Genomic DNA, 25,294 nt, shown 5'->3' on the forward strand with positions numbered 1-25,294 from the left:
AGAACAGTTGGATGTATTATTTTAAAATTTTAGACTCTTGAGATTGTCTGAAACAGTTACTTTCTTGCTAGGAAAGACTTGTACCACCCCCTCACGAACTCCTTTCCCCAACCTTGCAGGTGAGCACAATTTCTGAAACTTATACTGCCATACAATATTCTGATTACTAGGCACCTTGAGAATACATTTTACAAATTTTCACACTAATTACATCATTTTCCCCTTTCACGTCTCTCAGACAATGGGGCTGTCATGCTTCTCTTGCCCTAAACTCTGGAGGAAAACCATTGCTATCAACCCTCTCCATATCCTCCCGTCCTGCTTTCAGAGCTCAAAAGAATCCACCTGGCCAAGAACTGTCCTCAAACTGGGAGGAAAACCGACCATGCAGGCCTGGCCAGAATTTGTAGCTGGCAGGGGGAAGGGAGGGCTGAGCAGATCTCATACACTCACATACCCCTGATGTTAGTGGGTGTCAGAATTGTAGGTACTGGAGTGGGATGCCAGTTGTTGTCTAGGCATGGAGGAAAGGGTCACTGGAACCAGACAAGGAATTAGGACCTTGGCTTACAGTGTTGAGCTTCAAGGGTACTTCTGAAACTCCAGACACAAGAGGGTACTTCTGAAACTTCTCCAATACTTTTACCTTGGATTGCCCAGATTACCTCCAGCCTACTTTTCAACCATATTAGTTGGACTTGCCTCTTGGGCACAACTATCCACTCATCCATTCTTTCCCACACTTCTCTACTCACACATTCCTCTGCTACTGTTACCCGCTCTATCTGCTCAGCCCCTGAACCTGACACTCAGTTGTCCTCCCTTCACAAACCCCTGCCACTGTGGCCCTAGGACACGCAAGTAAACTTCCCTAGTCTAATTCAATGAGCCTTCTCAGGATTTCTTACTTTGCCACAAGTTCTTTACACATCTCAGCTGTAACAAACCTAGCTCTCATAAATATCACTTTTCTTGAAAGCTTGAGCAGTGGTGTTGATTTTTTTCCCACTTTCCCTGACTCACAGGGCAAGACAATGTCAGCACAGCCTCTTGCTACTCACTATTACTGCTTGATTATCACTCAACCACTGCCTCTTGGAAATGCATGCATCTGCTTTATACCATCCTTTCTTCACTTTTGGAGGGATGAGGCCTCAACTAAAGCCGTGAGAATTTTTCAGCTCAGCAAGCTTTTACATCTCCTATTGATCAACCTCGGTCACTGCCTGGCTGTGCTCATTCACCTGTTCTCACCCGTTTCACCACCAGCCTGCACCTAGATGGGCGTTTCTTCTGTGTTCAGCTGCATGCATCCAAGAGATAACTGTGTCAGAGGCTTAAGAGTAAAGTGAAGGAAGACAACAAAAAGGTTTTTTTTTTAAGTGTACTTTTCCCCTACAATACACACAACAGGCCTGTTTTTAAAAACAAAAGCCCTGGCTGGTGTGGCTCAGTGGATTGAGAGCCAGCCTACAAACCTAAAGGTTGCTGGTTCAATTCTTGGTCAGAGCACATGCCTGGGTTGCAGGCCAGGTGCCAGGTTGGAGGCCTGTGAGAAGCAACCAATGGTTGTTTCTCAAGTTGATGTTTCTCTCTCCCTCCCTCTTTCTCCAATAAAAAAAATCTTCTAAAAATATAAAATGTGGATAATAGTAATACCTACCTCATGAGTAACTGTAATTAAAGAGTAACTGCAACAATGTATCAGTGTATGTGAAGAACTAAGAACAGGGCTTGACACATAGAAAATATTAACTGTTCTTAATAATATTCTATTCTCCAAACTATATAACAGATACAGCTTATGCAAACTAACCATTCTAACACCAAATTTAATTTAATATTTTAGCATACTAAACACTGTCTTGTAATAGTTAGTACAAGTAACCCCTAATTAGTTAATTAGTAACCCCTTAAAAAATATGGGTGTTTGTACTGCTCATAAGGTGAATTTTCTCCTTGCTGCACTAAAACTGCCTTCACGTTGGTCACCAAAGGCCCACTTTCAAGCCTTCACGATCTTTTTAAACTACTTTTTAACCTCTCTTTTGAACTACTTGTCAACCTCTCAGCACTTTGTTCCCCTTTGGATTCTAACAGAGCACTTGGATTTGCTTTTCAGTCTCTCTGACCACTTCTTCTTCATTTCCATGGCAGGCTACCCTTCTTCTGGCTGCCTCTTGATTTCCAGTATTTCTCAGGTTCATGCCTGAGTTTCACTGCTTCTCAAAGTCTTTCCAATATGCTGTGCTACCTTAATTTACACCTTCATCATCTCTGGCTTTTACTATCGCAACACTCTGAATGGTATCCTGGCTCCTAGTTTCTCCTGATTCCAGTGTATCCCTCCTGCTGTCACCAGAATAATTTTTTTCTGAAGTCAAGTGTTTTTGGAAATACTTCCATTATCTCCTGTTTTCTACAAGAAAAAGCCCCAAACCTCAGTACACCACACAAGGGCCCTTCATTGTTCAGATTACAACATGCCTTTTTGCACATCTCTGCCTTTCCACATTTCCTTTTCCTCAAATGCCATTTTTCCTGTTCCTAACCACTTCCTGGCCCAGCTCCTTTCTCCATTAAGTATGTACTACACTGCATTTTAAATATCTGTTTCCATGTCTATTCTCCTGGGGGAAAAAAACACAGCACCTCAAGGAGAGGGAAATGCCTCTTTCTTATCCATAATTCCAGATTCTAGCACCAAGCAAATGCTCACCAAATATTTAATGACTGAATTGTAAGCAATCAACAAACATTTAAATAATTTCTTAGAAAGCTGCAGTTTTAAAATTTCTCCTTAGATGGAACTGATTGAAAGGAAAAAGATGCAACTGGAATACTCAAACTCAAACCTCAAGGTAAACATGACTATTCTGAAGAGCCACAAGACAGCAGTGCACAATACTTAAAATCAGTGTTAACCCCAGAACTTCAAGGCAGCAGGACCATGGCAATGGATATACATAAATATGAAACTCTTACCACCTCCCTCCTTAAAATCCTTCAATGACTTTTTAAAGATAAAGCGTCATCTTTGATCTGCTGCACAAGGTCCCCCACAATAAACTTGCCTCCATCTCCTCACAGCGTCATCTCACTCTACTCTCTCCCTTACTTCAGCCACGCATACCTTCTTTCCCATTTCGGTTTTTGCACAAGCAAATCTGCATGTAATATTCCTTCATATATTCTGATACTTCAAACCAGTTCACTCTTAACCTTTGGTTATCAGCCCAAGGATTCCTTCCTTAAGTTTGCTCCATTATATGGCTGCTGGGCATGATTCCACCTTATCACATTGTATTTGCTAGGCAATTCCGTACAGTAGTATGACAACGGATTACGGGTCCTCGGGCACTTTTTTTAAAACCTCTTTAAGGTCCTGCTTTCCTTACCTGTAAAACTGAAGTTACAGTACTAACTACTTCATAAGATTATTGAAAGGATTAAAGGGAATAGTTCTTGTAAAGCACTTACTACTGTGTTACAGTGGGAGTCCAATGTGTGTGCCAATTATTATACTTAATATCACCTTTCCCACCCCCAACAGACCTCTGCTTCTCTAGCCCAGGAACCATTATCAGCCTGGTTCGTTTGTTTCCTTAGCCTCAGCACTGGGTGAAACATAGCACGCATTCAATGTATGATTTTGAAAAAATAAACCACTTAAAAAGCCTTGTGTTCTAATTTTGCCTCATTGGGTGAACAATTGCAGGCCAATCACGCACCCCATCTGGGCCTCGTTTACCTTCATAAAATATATACTAACTACCCAAAAGAGCTCTTGCATTAAACAAAGGCGATGCATTCAGCGGAGCATATCGCACATCTTCATGCATTTACTACCAGAGCCGAGGTCCGCGTCTTCCCTCTCCGGGACACAGGTCGTTCCGACTCACCCTCCTCCCAGCCCCACATCCTTGCGGCGCCCTTGCCACCCCCCCACCCCGCCCCCCCAGGACTACAGGCGTGGGAGCTCCTGCCCCGCGCCGCTCCCTACCGAGGCCCCGCGCCCTCTTTCCTTCCTCGCCGGACGGACGCACTTCCGGCGGATGTGGGGGGGGGACCTCGGAAACGGAAATGAGTGGCGGGCTGACCGTGAGGGTGCTAAGAGGCAGTTTACAGAGCAAGCTGAAAATGGTGAGTGATCCCTTGGCGACCCGAGTTCTCAGCGTGCTGGGGACCGTGGCCGGGCGGGACTGGGCCGCCACCTCCCAGCCGGTCTCCGGTGGCGGCGGCGATAGCGGGAGGATGAAGCCGGCCTCAGGCGCCAGGATGTGTCGAGTCATGAGGTTGGGAGCTCGCCGCTGTCTCCCGGGCGGGGCTGTGGTGCAGGTCCCGAAGGCAGCGCTTGGGATTCCTCCTTTTCCATGTAGTTCTGTTATTTCGGTTTGTGCCCTCCAGTCCCCACAACAGACCCCGACCTCTCCCTTATAGTTGGCGCGGAACTGGGAAGGACGTAGCGAAAGTGCGGCCTTCTGTGGTGAGGCGTTGTTGATTGTCCTTCCCCTGAAGGGAGAACGTTTGGGAGCCGGTCCCCCAATTCGCCCACCCCTGACCCTCGAAACTCACTTCATAACAAACCCTCCACAGGTCTCATAGTTATAATTTAGTTTTACTCTACGAACGTTTCTAGAAGCTTGTGTTATGCCAGGTGTTGGAGGGGAAAACACCAGACTTCTGCTTCTTCCCGTTTGTCGGCGTCGTTAGTGCATCATCTTCGCCCTTCCCCCCTCTCTCGTTATATCTTTTTAACTTAAAAGTTGTGACTTTTGGGAAAGACTCCTAAATCACTAGCCTCTGATGCCAGTACTGCTGCTAGGCCGTTTGGAAGTTCATTTCGGTCATTGTAAAGAGGGTGTATGAAGAGGGTGTTACACTCTCAAGTGTAACTCGTCATAATTTTAATAGATTTGTTTACCTTTGGTACTTTATTAGAAATATCAAGTACGAATCCTGGTATTTTACAGAAGGTAATTGGGAACGTGATTACAGTAAAACATATCAGAATTCCCTGTTCCTTTGTGCATAGAAGAGACTTTCCTTCTGTACTTTACAATGAAGCAATCTAGGAGGAGGAGGTTAACGCAGAAAAGTAACAGGGAAGATACCTGGAAGAGGAGTAAACAGAGCCAGAGAGGCTGTATATATTGATTACAGCCACATAGTGGGTTAGTGACGGTCCACACTGGATTCCTTTTCCTGATTGGACATGATTTGTGTGCGGGGGTGAGGGGGAGGTTGAAACCTGTTGCGAAGGTTCTTGAGTTCCAGGCCAAAGACCTTGGACTTCATTCTATAGCCAAAGCACTGATGAATCAGTGAAAGGTTTTTTGTGGTGGATATTTAAGTGTTTGTTGGGGAGATTGTATATTTTTAGGAAAACTTGGATATGCAGAATTGGAAAATGGAAGGGTGTATAGGCAGTAGGACCCAGTAGAGTACTGTGGAAATTATCCAGGTGGGTGAGGCTGGACTAGGGTGGTAGGTTGAAGAAATCCTGGACAAGATAAAGTACCTGATGGAATAAAATACCCAAATGATTTTAGAAATCAGTAAAAAGGCTGGTTTCTCAGACTAGTTTCTCCTAGAACAGTAAAACATACCAAACTACCTGTACTGTTTTACATCTTTCTGCAGAATTGCAGGGATATTGAACTTGAGCAGCTAGTGATTTCAAGTAAGCATCTTGTCTTTTATCTGTTGTAACATTTATTACATTTTATTTGCTTGTCTACTGTACCTTCATCAGACTAAGCTCTGGAAGGTAGACAAGTATCTTTTGCATCTACCAGAGTATCTGCCACATAGTAGATGAGTAATAAATATTCGATGGTTAAATGTTTTACTGTGTAATGCATGGGGTGACAATATACTCGTACCAAATGCACTGTTTGATTTTGTTTGACACTATCCTGATTAGACACAATTATTTTTTATAAGTAGTACCCTCTTACAAAAACCACTTTATGAAATTCTGTTCTCCCTCCCTTTTTTCAGCTTTTATGACCACTCTCTTCTAGCTATTCTGTCAACTCTTAATCCCATTTCCTTGTGCCTCAGCATTGTCCTGAAGGAATGATATTCTCCAAGATTCTTCTCTTAGTTTTTTTTCATTCGGTGCTAATTGTTCCAACCTATGGGAGGGATCTTTCCAATGAAAGTAAATCTGAACATACAATAGTCCTTTAGAGGTTCTTTGTCAATTTCAGAATAAAAGTGAGTTTCTTTGCATGTTTAAGCCTTTTCATTTTGCTAGCCTTTACTTAGCTTGATCATGCCTTACTCGGTTGATCATTTATATTTTTATACCGTTACTTCTGTTACGTTTTTTTCCTGGAATGCCTTTTAATCTAACAATATTCAGAAATGACTCAGAAATCCTTCCTACCTCAAATTTGATGTTATTAACTGTACCATTTGTGTCCCTCTAGCATAATGCTAAGTAAGGCTTACTGTGATGTTCTAGACTGGGCTCTTTGAGAGCAGAGATGTTAAATTTTCTTCTCTTGCGATTAAACCATGATTTCTACATAGATGTTTAACATGGTTGCTTAAAAAATTTTTTTGTATTTAATAGTGTTCTTTATTTGTGTTGTAGAATACCAGAGGACTTGGATCTCAGCTAAAGGACAGTATTCCAGTTACAGAACTTTCAGCAAGCGGACCTTTTGAAAGTCATGATCTTCTTCGAAAAGGGTATATGGGGGAGTTGTGACTTTGACGTTGTTATAATAAACTGTTTCTGGGAATTGTTTTTCACAACATTCTTTAAATATTTTGCTGGGTCCTAAATATATATGTATTTAATTTGGGAGTTAGCAAGTGATATACCTTGGCTTGGGAGAGGAGATGAGCAGAGGCTTAGATGTTTTCTATAGCCCAGACAGTGCTTTATCAGAGTAGGAGGTTCCCATGATAGAGCATCTTCCTAGGAGATGTTACACAGTACCATGATTTGGCTGGATTCTTCACTTTGCTATTGTTAACTTGGAGAGCCATTTTATTAACTCAGTAACAACTGGACTGATTCACTTTGTGGGAGGAGATGCCGGAACATAGCAACTAAGAGCATGGACTCTGGACTCATGCTGCCTGGATTTTGACCCTGACTGTGCTGTTTGCTAGATAGATGCCTTTGGGCAAGTTACTGAATTGCTCTACTTTTTTATTATCCTCATTTGTAAAAGAAGGCTATTAATTGTGTGTGTGTGTGTGTGTGTTATTTTGAGAAATAAATGAGTAATACATGAGAAATACTTAGAACAGTACCTGACATTAGTAAGCAAGCACTCGCATAATAGTATCCTAGCTGCTATTATCTTTCTTTTCTAGCTTTAGCACACAGTTACAGTCCTTCCCTCAATATCCTGCATGTTTCTGTGTGTTTCGGTTTCAATTTCTGGTGCTAGTTCTTTTTCTTGGCAGGTTGCTTTTCTGCTTAATCAAATAAGAATAATGCCGCCCCCACCATGTTCTGAATTCTGTATTTTGAATTTTATATCTAATTTTAAGGTATTCAGGTTGTACTATAATAGAATGGCATTCTATTACAGACATAATGCCTCATTATTGTCTTTCCATTTAAAGATGCACACATATAGCTTTGGAATTGGAGATACAATTTGATCTATTGTATAATTGAATTCATAAGATAGCCAGTCACCAAGTCCTAATGATTTGTTATTTATTTATTTTCTCATGAAATGTACCCTTCTCGCTGGTTAGTTTAAGATTGCCATGAACAGGACCATTTTAAAGTCCCATTTTTAGGGTAATGTTTTATACAAAGAAATTACTCAGTAAATTATTATTGTGTGATTTCTAAGGTTTCTGTCAGCTCTCAAATCCTGTTTTGGACAATAAGATACTCATCTTTATAAATCTAGTGTAATAAAGGTGAGTGGCCTGGTTCTAGTTGTGTGTCACCTGACATAGCACTTTGTATGTAGTACTTGTGTTCAGTGAATGTCAAACATTGTTCAACATTTGTCTATTAGAGATGCATTAACTATTGAATACACATTAGACCTGAGCAGAAGAGGCTTAGATATTTTATATAATACAAAAGCGTGTCACCAGAATAATAGTAATAAACATATTTTATTAAATTTCTTCTAGATATCAGGCATTACTTAACACCATTTTTTAGAGATCTCTCTAGTGAATTGAAGTCTTGACCACCAGTATCTGTAATAGATGAATTTTAAAACAGCATATAGTAAATTTATCTTTTTAAAATGTGGCTTCTTTTTCCTTTTGGTGGGTAGTTACATGAATTTTAGTACATGTATCATTTCCCATCAGGATATAGAAGTTTCATCATCCCCAAAAAACTCCCTCGTGCTATTCCATTATAGTTATACTTTTGATAGATGTAATTTTGAGCTTTAAGTATTGTGATATGTAATCTCTGTTTTAAATGTTTATTTTCAGTTTTACTTGTGTGAAAAATGAACTTTTGCCCAGTCATCCTCTTGAATTATCAGAAAAAAATGTAAGTGTCTTAACATTGTATCTTAACAGTATATTTTTGTCCTTTAGTAGAAAAATACTATTGATAAGACATTTGTGGTTTCATTTATTAAGATAATTCTGGCCCTGACTCGTGTGACTCAGTGGGTCCAGTGTTATTCTGCACACCAAAGGACCAAAGGGTCACTGATTCGATTCCTCATGGGGGCGTGTGCCAGGGTTGTAGGCCAGGTCCTCAGCTAGGGTGGGGGAGGGGGTGTGAGAGGCAGCTGATCGATGTTCCTTTTATGCATGGATGTTTCTCTCCCTCTCCTTCTCCTTCCCTTCCCCTCTCTCTAAACAATAAATAAATAATCTTTAAAAAGTAACAAAAAAGATATTTTTGGTGTAGAATATTTAACCATAAAGAATATAAGGTTTTATTTTCAATATCCTTGTAGAGTAGGCTTTGAATTATATTGCTTCACTAAAGTTCCCTCTCTACACATTCTCCTTGTCTTTTTAAGGGATATTTCTAAAGGTCAGTCCACCTCTCCATTCCTCTCATAATATTTTTTCATTTTATGATCCCTTTTTCTTTTATATTTTTCTCCTGCCATTTTTTTGTTGAATTCTTTTAATCCCTATTTCTAGCTTTGGCCTCCTTCTCAAGCCTTGCTTCTCCAAGTTACAGAGGGGCACACTTCTAGGCACAGTGGGTACACAAATGAATAGGACATAATCCCCAACCTTAAGGGGCTGAAAATTTCATGAGAGGACAAGCAGTGGATAGGGGCTTCATAATATGCTTAGAGGGCCGAAGATGGACCAACTACCTGTGCTTCAGGACTACAGAAAGCTTTATAGAGGAGGGGCATTTGAATAGTTTTAGACCAATGTTCTCCAGATAAGTAGATGGGGAAAGGTCATTACCAAATAGTGTATAGCCTGTGCATATATTCTTTAGACAATATAGATTTTTAAATACACTTCTCAGAGCTAGAAGAAAGATTTATTACTTGGGGAAGATGAGGTACTGTTACCCAGAGATTTAACCTATTCCATTTTTTTTTCTTCCTTCTTTAGCAAGGGGAAAGATCTTTGTATAAGAAAAAATAGAACAAATAATGGGATGGTGAAATTAAAGTTCAGATGAAATAAGAAAATATAAGGGCTCCTAGTTATTTGAGTGCATTCTGGTTTCATGCTCAGAAGTTGACTTAGGGAGGTTAAATATTTTTCAAATATAAGGTTAACCATAGAAGGCATGTACATTAGGTTTATGGAAGATAAAACTGATAAGGATAGCTCATTTTAATGAATAAGTGAACTGCATCACAAATGATAAAATAGATCAAAGGATTAGGCCAGAAATTAAAAAAACAAAACAAAACAGGAAAATGTGAATCTTGGACCTTGTTAACAATAAGGTGGTGTTCACATCAAGGATGATTATACTCTTGATCTTCCTAAGTATTAATTTAGTCATTTGATGTGGAATTTTGGTTTAGTTCTGAGCGATACATGTTAAGAGAAAATGTGACAAATCTGAGTAAGACTGGCCAAAATGGTGAAGAGTCTAAAAATTTCGTAGATCTTTTGACACTCAGCTTACATCTACTGCCTCTGTGTTGTCTTAATCACTTACCCAGCTCATGGTAGTCTCTCCCCTGCAATTCTGTGGTACTCGTTATCTATTATAAGTCCTTTAGCATCGGCTGTGTAATTAAGCTACAGTATTTGGAGGTTTAAATTCTTAGGGCTATCTACTTAATAGATAAGGAAACTTGGGCAAGTGGCTTAATCTCTCTATAAACCTTGGTTTCCTCATCAGTAAAGCGGAGTTAGAAATAGCTTGTCCCTCAGCACATGCAGGCTTACAGTAGCTTTCCAGGATTGGAACTGCAGTGACGATAGTGAAGAAGATGACTGTCATTTATTCCAGTGGTTCTCAAATTGTAGATGATTCCCCTCCTTACCCCTGGGGACATTTGGTAATGTCTGGTTGTCAGAAGTGGTTTCTGGGGGAAGGGAAGGTTCTTTGGTACTGGCATCTGTTTGGTAGAGGCCCAGCACGCTGCTAAACGTCTTGCAATGCACAGGACATTTTACACCCACTGCAATGAAGAATTATCTGGACCAAGATGCCAATAGTGTCAAGGGTTGAGAAGCCCTGACCTGTGTGTGATGTCTTCCCAACTACATATATAACGTATATACAGTCTGTCTCCAGGATAGACTCTTCTGTTTTGTTGCCACAGGCAACAAAATTCTAATTTTGCATATGTTGCTAATAATTAGGCATATGTTGATTGGTAATTGCAGTTTGATATCACATTACAAGGTGGGTGTATTTATCAAAGTCTATAAATTGAAATCTACATGAAATTCTCTTTAGTTATCATGAGGATAACTCAATATTAAAGGAAACCCTTCAATTAGAACTTCAGGTCATTTACTCATGATAAAATATTGCAGATTTTCTCTGCAATATTTTGCACCAAATTTGGACCATTTGTCAGAATTTTGCTGTTAAGCTAAAGTAATTAGAAACCATATTGCTAGATATCTTACTTTCATGCTTCTTATGTATGTATGGCCCCCAGATCATGCCCCAAGTGGGTACTAATCTCTCAGTAGATTTTTGATCAGTTACCCTTTGTTATTGATGACTTAAAAAAACTTACGGAGAGTGTAGTATAATAAAAAATCACAGAAGTCACTTTACCTCATGAGCTCAGATAGATAATATGTAGCAGTCTGTTTGCTACACTATTCTTAGGAGCCACTTTGGGAAACTGTATGTTTTAGAATCCATGAGTCAAGTTGATTCATTTTGCCTGAAATATATTACATTGTGATAAAGGTTTTTTAGAAAAGTAGTAAAAATATGATTTCAGAAAAAATACAGCTTGTTCAGAGTTTCGGGGCTTAAACATTGTAGTTTAATTAAGAAGGAGGTAAAATGCATCTGATTATTTCTGAAATCTTGAGATACACACTGTTGTACTTAGAAAATTCACTGTTTTTATTGCTGTATGTAACTGTTTTGGGATCTCATTTGTCCCTTTTCTTTGCTCTACCAGTTTTGCTATGATTATAATCGGAAGTGCTGAAATGTGACTGTGCTTTGTGAATGTACATTTGCAATGTGGAAATGTCCCCTAATTTATTAGTTCCATAAATCCAAACTTTAGGTGATGATTTTACACTGGTGAAGTGTATCTACACGCTGGATAAAATATACATATACACATCCAAAAATTTGTTGAAGAAATTTGTTCAAGTACTTTGTTTTTATTTCAGTTATGGATGTTAAAATTCTTCATCTAAGTATTATGTAACGTGCATCAGTGCTAACTGTTTTGAATACAGAATGTTGAGTAAAGCACTTAAAATTACATTATTGTCTTGTAGTTCCGGCTCAACCAAGATAAAATGAATTTTTCCACACTGAGAAACATCCAGGGATTGTGTGCTCCACTAAAATTGCAGATGGAATTCAAGGCAGTGCAACAGGTGAGTGTGGTAGGCAGTCATATGTGCATCCCACATGTGTGTTGCTACCAATTGGAATGATTGTTCTATTTAATAATAGCTGTGCAAACCTGACCTTCTCCCCTACAACCTATTTTACTTCCCCCTTTTTAGGATATGACCTCGATTCCTATTTTACTGGGTTGGCCAAAAAGTCTGTTTAGTTTTTTCTGTAAAATAAAAGACACATTTTTTTTCAATTTTGCCAATAACTTTATTGATTAGGACATTTTGAGTGTGTTGACTGTCTCCCACTATTGACTTCTAATGCGTTGAGGCCGGGGGTGCTGCTAAACATCTCCCAATGTATAAGACATTCCCAGAGCGAAGAATTATTTGCCCAAACTGTCGGTGATACCAAGAAACTTTGTTTAACCACTTGTGACACATTCAGTCAGTCACAGAGCCTTCTCCACATACTGCACAAATCTTTTTTTTTTGTGCATTTCAGTTGTACTTTTATCTTTCTTGAAGTAATAAAGCATAATATGCAAAAAATGTTTTGTATTTTCTTCCATCTTCAATATTAAATAGCTGCACAAAAAATCGTGAATTTTTATAATTTTTTCAAATGCATGCTTACATGACTGTCACAATACAATCTAACAAAATTATTTCAGATGAAGTTAAAGATGACTAAGCACTACTACAGCCATAGTGTAGAAAAAACCAAACTTTTTGGCCAACTCATTATAAAGGGAAAAAAGAAGCCATTGAATGGAATATTTCTTCAAGTTATGGGCTCGGTGTCTGAAAACTTACCAATATCCACTTTTATGTTTCTTCTTTTGGAGGATTTCATTGAATTTCAGATGCTTGTGGGTCTGTCCAAGTGTAACTGTGAGGTAGGCAGTTTGTAGATACTGCTTGGGAATAAGATCTTCAGAGATGTCCTTCCAAGAATGGAAGAACTGTCCCCCACCCCTGTATTGGATTTGGCACATTGCAATACTTCAGAGACCCCTTTTTATGGATGCTTTCTGTAGCCGGTGTCTTTCCCCCTCTCTCCCTACTCACTGAGACTCAGCAGCACTTGTTTATATTGGAACCTCTGCAAAGCAAAAATTAACTTAACCTCAAATCCCTTTATAGCAACTTCTTTCTCACTAAGTGTGCTTTTACATGTCTCAACTGGAAAAAGTCGCCGTCATTTGCTACATATGCTTCTTTACCTCCTATTCATTCAACCCATGGTTTTCTGGCTACTGTCATGCCACCAAAACTGCTCCTGAGCAGTGGACATCATAGTGCCCTCATTTTGCTCATTTCCCTGTGGTACGTAACACTCAGGATGCCTGCTTTCTTCCCTTGGCTTTAGGGCACTGCACTTTCTGATGGTCCTCTCCTGTCTGAAGCCTCATTCTCAGCTGTGTAGGTTTCTTTCCTTTCTTCTTTTTTCTTTTTTGTTTTGGTTCTCTGAAATATCAGATACCAGTTTTGATAGTAAATACCCATTTCTGATCTCCATCCTCTTTCTATTTCTATGACTTTAGTTATCATTGACCTATAAACCCATAGGCTTCTCCAGTGTGGAGTCCTGCAGGCACTTCATGTTTCACCCAAGTACAGAGTAACTCATTGTCTCACACATACTCCAGTCATGTATGAACAGAGTTTTTCCTAAGACAGAAATTGGAACGTTAGCTTTGGTATCTCATCTAGCAGCTCACCCCCACCCACACCCTCCAGCATCCAGTCAGTAACCTCTTTTTACCGTTGTGACTACTTGGGTTCTGACCCCAACTCTGCATCATCCGCAGTACTGCAGCACCCACCCCTGCTGCCCGCCACTCCACAGTACACACTCTAGCCAGAGTAATCTTTGTAAAGCAGATTGGATCATGTCATTCCCCTCACTTTGCCCCCAAAGTAAATCCCACGTCCTTAACAGGGCCCTGGTCATGAATTGCCCTCTTGATCTTCACCGTGCTCCACTGCTTCCTCAGCCACTTGTCGTGTCCTAATTTTCTTCTCACTCCTTTTGACTTTGGCACGTGTTCTTCCCACTGCCGTGAATTCTTTCTCTCACCTGGCTAAAATTGAGTCTTTTTAAATAAATTCTATTAATGCCATCACTCGGTCATTCTGGAAGCTGTTTTAGAACTTCTTTCCAAGGATAAAGCCCAAAAAGGGCATGCGTGGCTTTATGTCAGAATGACCTGAATGTGAATCTCCGCCTCACTACTGGTCTTAATTTAAATATGTTAGAGATCTTTCTGAGCTGTAGAGTGTTTGATTTTAATGTGCAGTGGAGGTAGCAGAATGGTGTGGGGCTATTAGGATTATTCTGTAGTTAAATGAAATACATACTTTTGTACAAAATTGTTAGCTTCCCTTTTTATGCTCCTGTTACTCAGATTCCAGTTACACATTGTTTATGTTTTGGACCTAAGCTTTTAATCCCATGTAGTTCAAAAATCTTCGTGTAGAATTCTGGCCCTTTTTTCCTGATTTCTGTATTATTGTAGTTCTTGCTCATCAGGATGTGTAACCACTGCCTGCTCATCCCTGCTTTTGAGGTTTTCTCGGGGCTGTATCTCTGGTAAAACTGTATCTGCCATACCCCTTACTATCTAGTTTAATTTTCAGGCTCCTTTCTGTTTCTGTATACCAGCCCCCACCCTGGCCCACTTTTGTTTTTCTGGTTTTGATAACCTAGAGAAATTTTTTTCATGCTACAAAGATTTAAGTAACTCTGTAGGCCATTAGTAATTAAAAATACTTTTAGTCTACATACATTTCCTTGTTGGGGGTGGTGGTCTTAACTGCTTCCTTAGATTCTAAAGTTATGATAACTTTAAAATACTAGGATCATTTACTCACTGACCACCTATTACTCTTGGTAGTTTTTGGCAATATCCGAAATCGTCTGCATTGATTCATATTATAACTGCCATACAAATAACCAAGGACAGAAAAATTACATTAACGTTTGTTGAGAACCAAGCATGTGCCAGTAACTATACTGTATACGTACTTTATACCACACTATACTACAAGGTTGAGAGGGAGGTTGTGTAATCCTGTTTCCCAGCTGAGGAAACTGAGGGTCAGACAGATGAGGTAACTTAATGCAAAGCCCTAGGATTGTTGAGTAGTAGAATCAAAACTGGAGTTCAGGTCTCTCTGACCCCATCCTGTGCTTTCTCCACTATATGTAGCTACCAGTCTGTGGTATGCTTACTTAATACTTGAAAAAAAGTAGGTAACACTTGTGCAAAATGGTATTATGTTTTTTAAAGACCCTGCAGATGAGTTTGATCTTTATTTCTAGTTATCACTACTGTTTGAAAATGTCGTAACTTACCTTGGTACTATGAGCAGTATAAAACAACATACAAAATGAAGTATTCAGTTTACTAAGTAGAATAATGGTCTCACTGAGTTGGAATTTCTTCAGGGATTTGATCGTCTCACATTTATTAGAAATTAGACATAGTGTCTGGGATTTTGCGTTTTATCAGATGGCATATGCTTGGTTTTTCTGGGTGGGGAAGCAAAGCCCCCCAAAATGTATATACCCAATAGGATTATTAAGTGTTAATAAAAGCACAATTTCAGTGTCTTTACATATTTTAAGTAAAGTTTTGAGGAATTTTTACAAACTTGGTTTGGGTCTAAAATATAAAGGTCTTTTTTCTCCCCACTGGTTAAATTGACACTTAGTTTTGTGAATTTTACAAATAAAGAATGAAGAATACGCTACTAGATTGTACATCTTTTTCCCTTTTTTTCCCCCTAATCTTGCCCTTTCATACTTTTTCCAAAGGTTCAGCGTCTTCCATTTCTTCCAAGCTCAAACCTTTCACTGGATATTTTGAGGGGTAATGATGAAACTATTGGGTTTGAAGATATTCTTAATGGTGAGTATCATTCAGCCCCCTTCTCTGGAACCCCAGTAGCGTAACAGGCAACAGCAGCAAACAAAACCGGCAGCATCCTCATCCTCATGAGGCTGATTGCTGATCGGTCTCACTTGTTGTAAGATAAAATTTAATGGTAATAACTGTTTTTAACTGGTTTTTAAAGTTTAAAATTTTTTTGTGATGTTCTGAGGTTGTAGTCATATCATTCATTTCATGTCCTGAGGATAAAGTCTGATATGTGAGTCTAATACAGTATACTTACGGTAATTTAAACAATGATTGTTGTTTCAGTGTTCACAACATTTGTGGGATATGACTAGTTTTTAAAACAACTAAAAAAATAAGATAAAAGTTTTCTTTAAAAAATATCTGCCCCCCCCAAATAATTTTCATGCTTCTATAGATGGTGAGTAGGAAGAGCCTGTCATTCTTAACAATATTCCCTGAATAATTGTATTACGTACAAGATAACATGACTTTTAAGTAAGAACAATACATGCATCCTCTATTAATAGTAATAGCATCCTCTATTTTTTATGGTCCTGAGGAAGATAAACAAATATAATTTTGTTCACTATTGCCTCTGCCCATTATGCCTCAGCAATTCAGGAGAAACACAGAACCCAACAGGACTAAATTATATTAGTCTTGCTTGGCTGCTGATGTCCGGTAAGGAAATGCTGTGGCCACAACAGAAGTCTAGTGAGCCTCCTCTTTGAGAATCTTCCTGGGGGAGCTTTTGAATGCAGGAAAACCTGGAATTCCTTAGCTTTGACATTGAACTTTGACATTGAACTTACTCAATTAAAATTAGTAAGGTGGTAGTGCCAGCCTATGTATTCTTATCTTTTAATTAGTTTTAAAAATGCATTCATTTAAAAGTCAGCTGTGGTTTTGTGTAAAAAAAGGGAGTGGAACTTAGCATTTATTCAGTCAGATACTGTGTGTCAGGCTCTTGGCTAGCTCTGAATACACAGTGGTGAGAAAATAAGCATCTGCTTTCTGATGGTGTTGATAAACATTAGATAAAATACGAAAATTTTATCTTCTATTCCTAGATTACCTTCTAGGAATAAAAAAGGTTAGCGATAGAGTTTGTTGCTGGGTAGAAGAGGCAGGACCTCTGGGACTTTGACACATAAGTTGATTCTTAAAAGATACTTGAGTTAGTTGACCTAAGGTAGAGAGAAGAATCTGTCAGGCAGAAGAACCTGTGTATTCAGGGTCACCTACCTGAGAACAGCGGAAGTACTCTGAAGGGTTTCAGATGCTTATCCTACTTACAAGCTAATGAGTTAGCCTGTCATGGTTTCGTGCATACTGACAAAAGACAAGACTCCTAGAGATGAAGGACAGTTTATTACAGCAATAGCAGTAGCCAGTTTCTCAGCTTTTCTGTTGGTTTCCAGAGCCCCAGGTCCCACAGGCAGCAAGAAGAGGGTCAGTTGATGCCTGCATATATCCCGTATTTTGTTACAGGAAGAACCCCATCCCTGGTCAAGGAACCTGAATCTCTATAATAGGCAATCAGCCTGCCTGGTCTGTGCTGTAGGGGAGACACAAGCTTTGTCTTCTGATGCTGGCCTTGAAAAAGAGTCTAGAACAAAGGCAGTTAGTGCAGTTGTGTTCAGGACTTACGAATTGTGAGAGACCCATAGAGAATTGTCTCCCAACACAGGAATGTGTTAAGAAGGTCCATGTGGCTGGAGTGTTTTGAGAAAAGTGGAGAGTGGACTAAGGTGAGGTTGGAAAGTGAGGAGGAGCCAGGGCTTTGTAGAAGTTTATTCAGAATGCAATGGAAAGTCATTGATCGGTTTTAGCGATGTAATATAATTTCACTTTTGAAAAGTTTACTATCTTGTGGACATCTTTTTCTATTCATTCCTCTGTAGAAGCTTTGTACAGCTTTGTAGAAGTTTATTCAGAATGCAATGGAAAGCCATTGAACAATTTTAGTGATGTAATATAATTTCACTTTTGAAAAGTTCACTATCTTGTGGACATCTTTTTCTATTCATTCCTTGCATTACTGTAAGGTAGATATGAGCTGGAAAGATCCACTGATTTACGTAGCTGATTTTTGTCAGGACGGACCACTGTGTGGCACTTGGGGTTATCTCCCCTTTGTGGGAACTGTGACTGCATAACATATTGGCAGTTCGTGCCTTCACCCAAGGGCCTTGCCTTTGCTGTTCACCCTGCTCAGAATATTCCCCCCTCGTTTTCAGATCCCAGTTTAAATGGCACTGTTTGGGAGAGGCCTTCCTTTACTCCCCAGTCTATAGTAGTCCTCATTTACTTTGTCAGCTCACTTTAATTCTTTGCATAATGATTATCTGGTACTTTTGTTCTTTCTTATTTCTTGTTTCAACTTAAATGCAAACATTATGAGATCTTGAGACTTTGTCTTCTCAGCTCTTGTGTCCCTGTTGCCTCGTGTAGTGCCTTCCATCTCTAGTAAGTGTCGAAAGCTCTCGCATTCTCTCTCATCATCTTTGACCAATGAGGAATTTTTAAGTCTGTAATGAACGAGTTGTTTGTGCATCTGAACTCTGAAGACTTTTAAACTGTGATGGAAACCTGTATATTTCTCCAGTTTATGTTTTTAATGTGTTGGAGGGGATGGGGGGTTCTGCTCACTTGTCTGTAAAGTGCTTGGGCAAGAACAGTCTGAACATTTTACAAGGAAGGGAAGGGTGTGTGAGGAGGGCACTAGTAAAATAAAAAATAAACTCTCATTGCTGAAAGGGGCCTTCTATTCAGTGCAGTCCCTCACTTTAAGAAGAGTACCTGAGACTGAGCCAGAGGCTCAGGACTTCCCCGGAGTCTCACAGTGGCTTCTTGACAGAGCAGGTGCTGGAACCTTGGGCCAGTGCCTTGCTTACATGGTTTGCTGTTTTCTGGGGCAAGTGATTTATTTAGCAAGTACATAGTTTATTAAAGTCCAAAGCTTAAAACAGAGTTTGAAAGAAATTGTTATCTGAATGAATATACTCTTTGTTTAAAAATTTAAAAGACAGCCCAAACTCAGGTCCTCCATGATTACCCCCAGTCCCATTTTTTCCCTCATTACCTGCTGCCGTTACTGTGTGTTCTCCTGTGTGCCTTCCTACAAACGTGTACAGTCAGAAAATGTCATTGTTTAGCGTTTATTTCTTTAACACATTGGTATCATACTGTGTATCTTAACAGTGTGCATGATATATCAGTATATTTATTGATAGATGCTTGCATTTTTCTTACTTATTAGCACAAAACAGGGCTGTGGCAAACATCTTTGCCTGTTCTGACTACTCGTGTGTAGACGTTTCAGTGTAGATTTTGAATGTCTGTTATATACATAGCAGTTTATTAGTAACTGGCAGTGTGGGTTGTTGCTGAGACTACTTTACTGTGTGGAAGTGGGCAGAGTCCAGACTGCTGAACTGATACAGTAGCCTCCAGTCTCTTAGGAGACTCAGTGAGGAACATCCAAATTGATCAGTTACTCTTGGTAATTGTTATTTTAATGTGAATAGATGTATATTTTTACAAACTGATTTCACAGCTTAGTTCTTGTTTTATTTTTTTATTCTGTTTCTATTCCTATGTTCTGTAGGAGGCAAAAGAAAAGAAAATACGCTTTATTTGTTTCTAGGAAGCTCACCCTTGGTATTAATTTTAAAAGCTCTTTTAGGTATGTTATCACAGTTAAAGTTTTTGTCTGATTCATCGATAAAAACAAGAGAGTGAAGATTGTTAAGTGCGGGGGCAACTTCTCTTGCCAGTCCCCCTGGCTGGGTGCCACAGCTGAAAGTGAATGTGGCCGAGACATGATGTGAACTGCTTGGGGAAGAGAAGTGAGGTGTGGCCAGTTTCTCAGGGAAGACAAGGGCCAGCAGCAGCCAGTTTCTCTGAGAAGAAAAAGGCCCTGAGCCCCCTGCTCCATAGCCTTTTATTGGGTTCTAATACATAGGAATACAGGGCGGCAAGGATTAAACAGTAGATAACATTTCAAAGAAATCTGAGGGCTTCAGAGTCTGTCAGTAACAGAGTTTTAGGGTTTCTTTCTTGAACCCTTAACATATGAATGAAAGCACTCTTAGCAGAGCAGATTTCACAGGTTTATCAGGAAGTCTTTGTGATGCCAGATTTTTCCCCAGGACACGCTCTAGCAAGGCAAAGAGCTGCACCCCTCCCTATCAGGTATTCAGGTTTAAGGGGATTAGAGCCAGGACGTGCTTCTCCCAGAGAACATGGGGACTCGGGCTATGTCAAAGCCAGGGGGCGAGAGTTCATTGCTCTTTGTTGTAGCCCCCTGAGTCCTTCCATGGTGGCCTCCCAAGTGATTGAGTCTGGCTTAGGTTGCCCCCCGCTGTGAGGGGTCTTACCGTCATTGACTTCCTACCAAGCTTTAGGGGCAGGGAGAGGAAACTGAGGCAGCATTTGCTGCCAGAGACAAGCTTTGTCTCCTGCGCCTGGCATTCCAGAGGTTGTCGCTTGCCCTTAGCCACAAAGGGTACAGATACAATTCCTAAAACCAGGCAGAGTGGTCTGCAACAGTTAAGGTTTTCTTGTTCTAGAATTCTAATTTAAGCCTGTGTGTATGTTTGTGTATTCAACAGAACACAAAACAAGAGAGATGAAACGTTTTTGTTGTTTAGATTAAGATAGCGCCTCATCTCTTAATTAGAGCTTGTTCCTAGAGTCATATGAGGAGCCAGAAAGATTTTTGGCCACTTTGCAGTCAGTCCCCCCACCCTTGGCCCTGGCAACCACTGGTCTGTTTTCTGTCACTTGAGATTAGTTTTGCTTATTTGAGATTTTCTTGTGAGTGGAATCATTGATTTCATCTTTTTGTTTTTGAGAATCTTTAATGTGTTTCTCTGTTTGTTTTCAGACCCATCACAAAGTGAACTAATGGGAGAACCACACTTGATGGTGGAATATAAACTTGGTTTGCTGTAATGCAGTGTGCTGATCATGGAAATGGAGGGGCTACATCGTGTTTATATCGTCTTTTTACTACAGTTGTATGTGTACAATATTAAAAGTGCTGATGCATGAGAATTGTTGCCTAAAATGTGTCTGATCATTTGAAATTATTTGGGTCATTGGTTCATGGCCATGTGACAGTTGAAAGCACTAGAGATGATTTTAAAACTCCTGATTTATATTAAAACAATAGCATTCTGAGTCTTTAAAAAATTGTTGCCAATGAATATTATACTGACAACAAGTTCCAGTTCAACCTATATTCTAGGTACTCCGTGAGTTGAATTTTAAATAACCATTATTAGTATTTGAGTCTGCAGTCTTCACAGTGGCCTCTTTCAGAGTAAATATCTGTAATTGATTTCAGGGGTAACACTTCAAATTAAGTACAAAATCATATATTTATATTTTACCTTGTTTCAATATAGTCCCTTAGTACTCATAAGAATAACATTTGCTTTATTGAGGCTACTTTAGAATTATAGCTATTTTTGATTCTTTCAGGTTGCAGAGTATAAATTCAGTGGTTTTGATTTTAGTCTTTCCAGTAAAAAATTAAGCAATCAACAGATATCAATTAAAGTATTATACTGCATAGATTTATATATCACAAATGCGTAAATTAAAAGTAGAACACTTATGTACACACACACACATTGTTTCCATGAAAAGATTACATTGTAATTTCCTCGAAAATCTCCACTATGGTTCTTTCTTATAAGGTGTGTGTGCAAAAATTAAAGATTTTTAGATTTAATTTGTGAATGAGTTATCTTTCATTAATCCAAAAACATTCTGGCTCTGACCAGTGTGGCTTGGTTGGAGTGTCATTCTTATCCCAAAAGGTGATGGAGTCCATTCCCAGTTGGGGCACATATGTGAGGGAACCAGTTGATCTTTCTCTTTCTCTCACTCCCTGCCTCCTTCCTCTGTCTAAAAAATATCAGTAAAACATTAAACATTTTTTGAATTTAATTATTAATTTTTAATATATTTTTGATAAGTGTTAATATCCAAAGTATATAAATAACTAGTACAACCCAACACAAAAACAAATGACCCAATTGAAAAATGGGCAGAGGATCTGAATAGCCATTTCTCCACAGAAGACATACAAATGGCCAGTAGGCACATGAAACGATGTTCAACATCACTAGTTATTAGGGAAATGTAAATCAAAACCACAGTGAGGTATTGCCTACCTCAGATTCTTGTGCATTCTTATGTCCCCAGAAACATCTTCATCGAATAAGTCATTGATTTTGCAACTGAGACAGTACTGCCCCTCCCCTCTAGGGATGGGGGACATTTGACAATGTTTTGAAGATATTTTTGGTTGTTGCTGTGGGGAGGGAAGACTGCAACTGGCATGTATGGTAGGTGGGAGCGTATAGGTCAAGCAGGAGTGTTCAATCCTTTGGCGACTCTGGGCCACTCTGGAAGAAGAGTTGTCTTGGGCCACATTTTAAATACATTGTGACATAATCACAGGAAAAAATCTCATGTTTTAAGTAAATTTACAGTTTCGTGTTGGGCTGCATTCACCGCCATCCTGAGCTGCGTGTGGCCTGCAGGCTGCAAGTCAGACACCCCTGATTGTGAAGAATTGGAAGTACTAAAGGAAGATGATGTAAGATGTTCCAAATTGATATTGAAACAGTAGCTTTCTATGTCTTAAAAAATGCCTTAAAAAGTGTTTCTATGTCTTGCACCCAAGAATCATTTGGTTCAAAAGTCAGTAGTGTCAAGGTTGAGATAAACCGCTGACACATTTGAACTGTTCATGACTGTTGAGATCAAGTTTAAAACCACATTTGCCAACACAATATTTGTTAACCCATTTTACACTTAAATTATGAGAAAATATTGGAGTGATGAAGGTACTGATTGTTTCTAGACACTTGCTTTTAACGTTGGAAATGTCCCTTAGTTCTAGGAATAGTAGATACCCTTCCTGACCAGTAGAGAGTGCTATGAAATTAATGACAGTTTAAATGGGAAAGCTGGTACTTTTAAATAAATTAGTAACCATGATTAGCTTTTACTTGCTGAAGGTCTTTTTGCTTCCTGTCACTCTACCTTTTCACCTTCCTACTCTTAACCAGTGATCCTCATTCTGGAAGCACATAAAGCACCTGGGAGTCTTGTGAAGAAATTTTGGTGTCATGGCCCAAGAGGATAAATGGTAATGGAAAAAAATAAAGTAAAAAAATTTGAGCCCTGACTGGTGTAGCTCAGTGGATTGAGCACGAGCCTGTGAATCAAAGGATCATGGTTCAATTCCCAGTCAGGGCACATGCCTGGGTTGTGGGCCAGTTCCCAGCAGGGAATGCACAAGAGGCAACCATACATTGATCTTTCTCTCCCTGTCTTCCCTTCCCCTCTAAAGATAGAGAAATAAAATCTGAAAAAAAAAATTGAAACAATTAAAAAATTCCAACAGGACCACTCTTATGTAGGTCCCAGGAAGTGTACTTTTGAAAAGCTCTCCAGGGTTGAGAACCTTTGATTTTTATACACTTGCTTTCTTTTCACCTTTATTTTAGTGTCATTCTTTAGCATCAGTTAATTCTTCTGGTTTACCCTAGTACCGAAAAGTTACTGATGGTTCTTAATGTTGGCAGTCTACAGCGTTTGTTTTGGGTTATTGGGAACCAGGTGAATTTCTGCTTTGACTTTGGCAAAGCTTACTTTTGGAGAGATGATTGATTTTAAATCAAGACTTAATTACCCTTTTAACTTTTTTTGTATTACATAGAAATCTTGCAAAATATAAACCATATTTTCATCTACTTTTTATTTTGAAAATTTTTAAATCTACAGGAGTTGGGGAATTATTCAGTCTCCTTTGAAAGAGTCAGGTACAAGACTCGCAGTTACTTGCCTGGGCGCCAGATCTTCAGTTAGGCATATTTCCCCTTTGGATTCAGTGCTTTTATTGAAGAATTGGTTTAGTATTTTCCTTGTCTCTGTTTTGCTTGTAAAATACTAATCGTTAGATTCAAGAGGAACTATGTGGGTGGCTGAGATGATAAAATTTACAACAAAAGTAATATAACTAATGAGGGCGCAACCTAATTCTATATTAGTTAAGCCTTTTAATGTATATGAGAATAAAAACTTGTGGGGTTTATTGTCTGGAGATGTTTGGGGTGTGGCAAAATTTGGCATACCATGTGGCTCTTCCACTAAATATATTACGCGTGCCCTCTATGCAAAATGTAGGCTTATCATTTTTCATTAGTTTTGCCCTTTGCAGTAGGTGCTGTCCTCTTTCAGGAGTGCACCTAGGTATGATGCAGTGTTCCTGCATTTGTTACTCCTTTGCAGACATCCGGGAATGTGAAAGGTGATCTGAACAAGTAGATTACTTTGAAAAGTGGAAAGACCTTGTAGTGTATAATCTTACACTGAAATCTACAATTGATTAAAGTTTTTTCAAACGTGAAATTAAGTATAAATTTTCACTTGCTCTTTCATTAAAGCAAAATGTCATGACCCTTCCTTGCATGTATTTAGTTTATGATTTCAAAGTTGAAATTCAGGTTCCTTCTCATACAACAAACTCTTAATTAAGAATCTGTACTTTTAATTTGTCCTACAGATCCTTAAATCATATTAAAGAGTGAGAATAGCCCTGACCAGTGTGGCCCTGTTGTTGGGGTTTTGCCCCCAAACTGAAAGGTTGCTGGTTCAATTCCCAGTCAACGCACGTGCCTGGGTTTCAAGTTTGATCCCCATTTGGGGCACATGTGAGAGGCAACCGATGAATGTTTCTCTTACTCTCTTTATCCCTTCCTTTTCTCTAAAAATAAAATATTTTTTAGAAAAGAATGACAACATGCTGTTAACTTTTTTTCCTATTAAAATTTCAGCAGGGTTTTTTTTTTCCAGTTGAAAAAAATAGAAAGGTCTTTAAAAATGTTTTTTTCTTTTGAAGATAAAAAATAAAGTTTTGAAAATTTAGAAGTTGCTTCCAGATCTTGCATTCATGTCTGGAGTGAGTAGATGTGTCTTTTCAGTTGTACTGTGTTTAGTGTCCTGACCTCGTGGAGGCAGGAAAAGCTATGTTTTTCATCTCCGTGAGGACACAGAGGTCACGCAGAGGGTATGTATGGCTTCGGGTCATTGAAGGACTAGGTGAAATTCTGCTTTATCTTCAGCTAGGCTTCCTTTTGGACAGATAGATTGATTTTCACTGAAGACTTCACCCACCCTTTTTGGTTTTTGTATTATGTAGAAATCTCATAAAACATAAACTAGACTATGTTTTCACCAACTTTTATTTTGAAAAATTTCAAAACCTGAAAGAACAATACAAAGAACACCCAAAATAACCTTCATGTAGGCTCACCAATTACCAACACCTTGTCTAATTTCCTCCTGAGTTGATTCAGATTCATATTTTTTTGCGAGAAGTCTACAGAGGCGCTGCCATGAACTTCTTACTGCAGCACAGC

At 39.2% G+C, this 25,294-nt stretch overlaps 1 protein-coding gene across 1 annotated transcript; it reads left to right on the forward strand.

The window, feature by feature from the left end:
* Nucleotides 1-4,039: 4,039 nt before the first annotated feature.
* POMP (proteasome maturation protein) lies at nucleotides 4,040-21,524 on the forward strand. The gene is made up of 6 exons (XM_037058898.1): nucleotides 4,040-4,143; nucleotides 6,605-6,702; nucleotides 8,440-8,500; nucleotides 11,875-11,976; nucleotides 15,764-15,857; nucleotides 20,740-21,524. The coding sequence occupies exons 1-6, from the start codon at nucleotides 4,084-4,086 to the stop codon at nucleotides 20,805-20,807; spliced, it is 483 nt and encodes a 160-aa protein (XP_036914793.1). The 5' UTR covers nucleotides 4,040-4,083; the 3' UTR covers nucleotides 20,808-21,524.
* Nucleotides 21,525-25,294: the final 3,770 nt, after the last annotated feature.

Source organism: Sturnira hondurensis, unplaced genomic scaffold (genome assembly GCF_014824575.4).
Source record: "Sturnira hondurensis isolate 20B ecotype Veracruz unplaced genomic scaffold, ASM1482457v3 Scaffold0010428, whole genome shotgun sequence".
NCBI lineage: Eukaryota > Metazoa > Chordata > Mammalia > Chiroptera > Phyllostomidae > Sturnira > Sturnira hondurensis.

What these genes read in the sequence shown, in the direction of transcription:
- POMP (XM_037058898.1), top strand. Translation starts at nt 4,084, where the DNA reads ATGAGTGGCGGGCTGACCGTGAGGGTGCTAAGAGGCAGTTTACAGAGC. An exon ending in TACAGAGCAAGCTGAAAATG is followed by an intron (nt 4,144 to 6,604) that starts GTGAGTGATCCC and finishes TTTGTGTTGTAG; the next exon opens with AATACCAGAGGACTTGGATC. An exon ending in TTGAATTATCAGAAAAAAAT is followed by an intron (nt 8,501 to 11,874) that starts GTAAGTGTCTTA and finishes ATTGTCTTGTAG; the next exon opens with TTCCGGCTCAACCAAGATAA.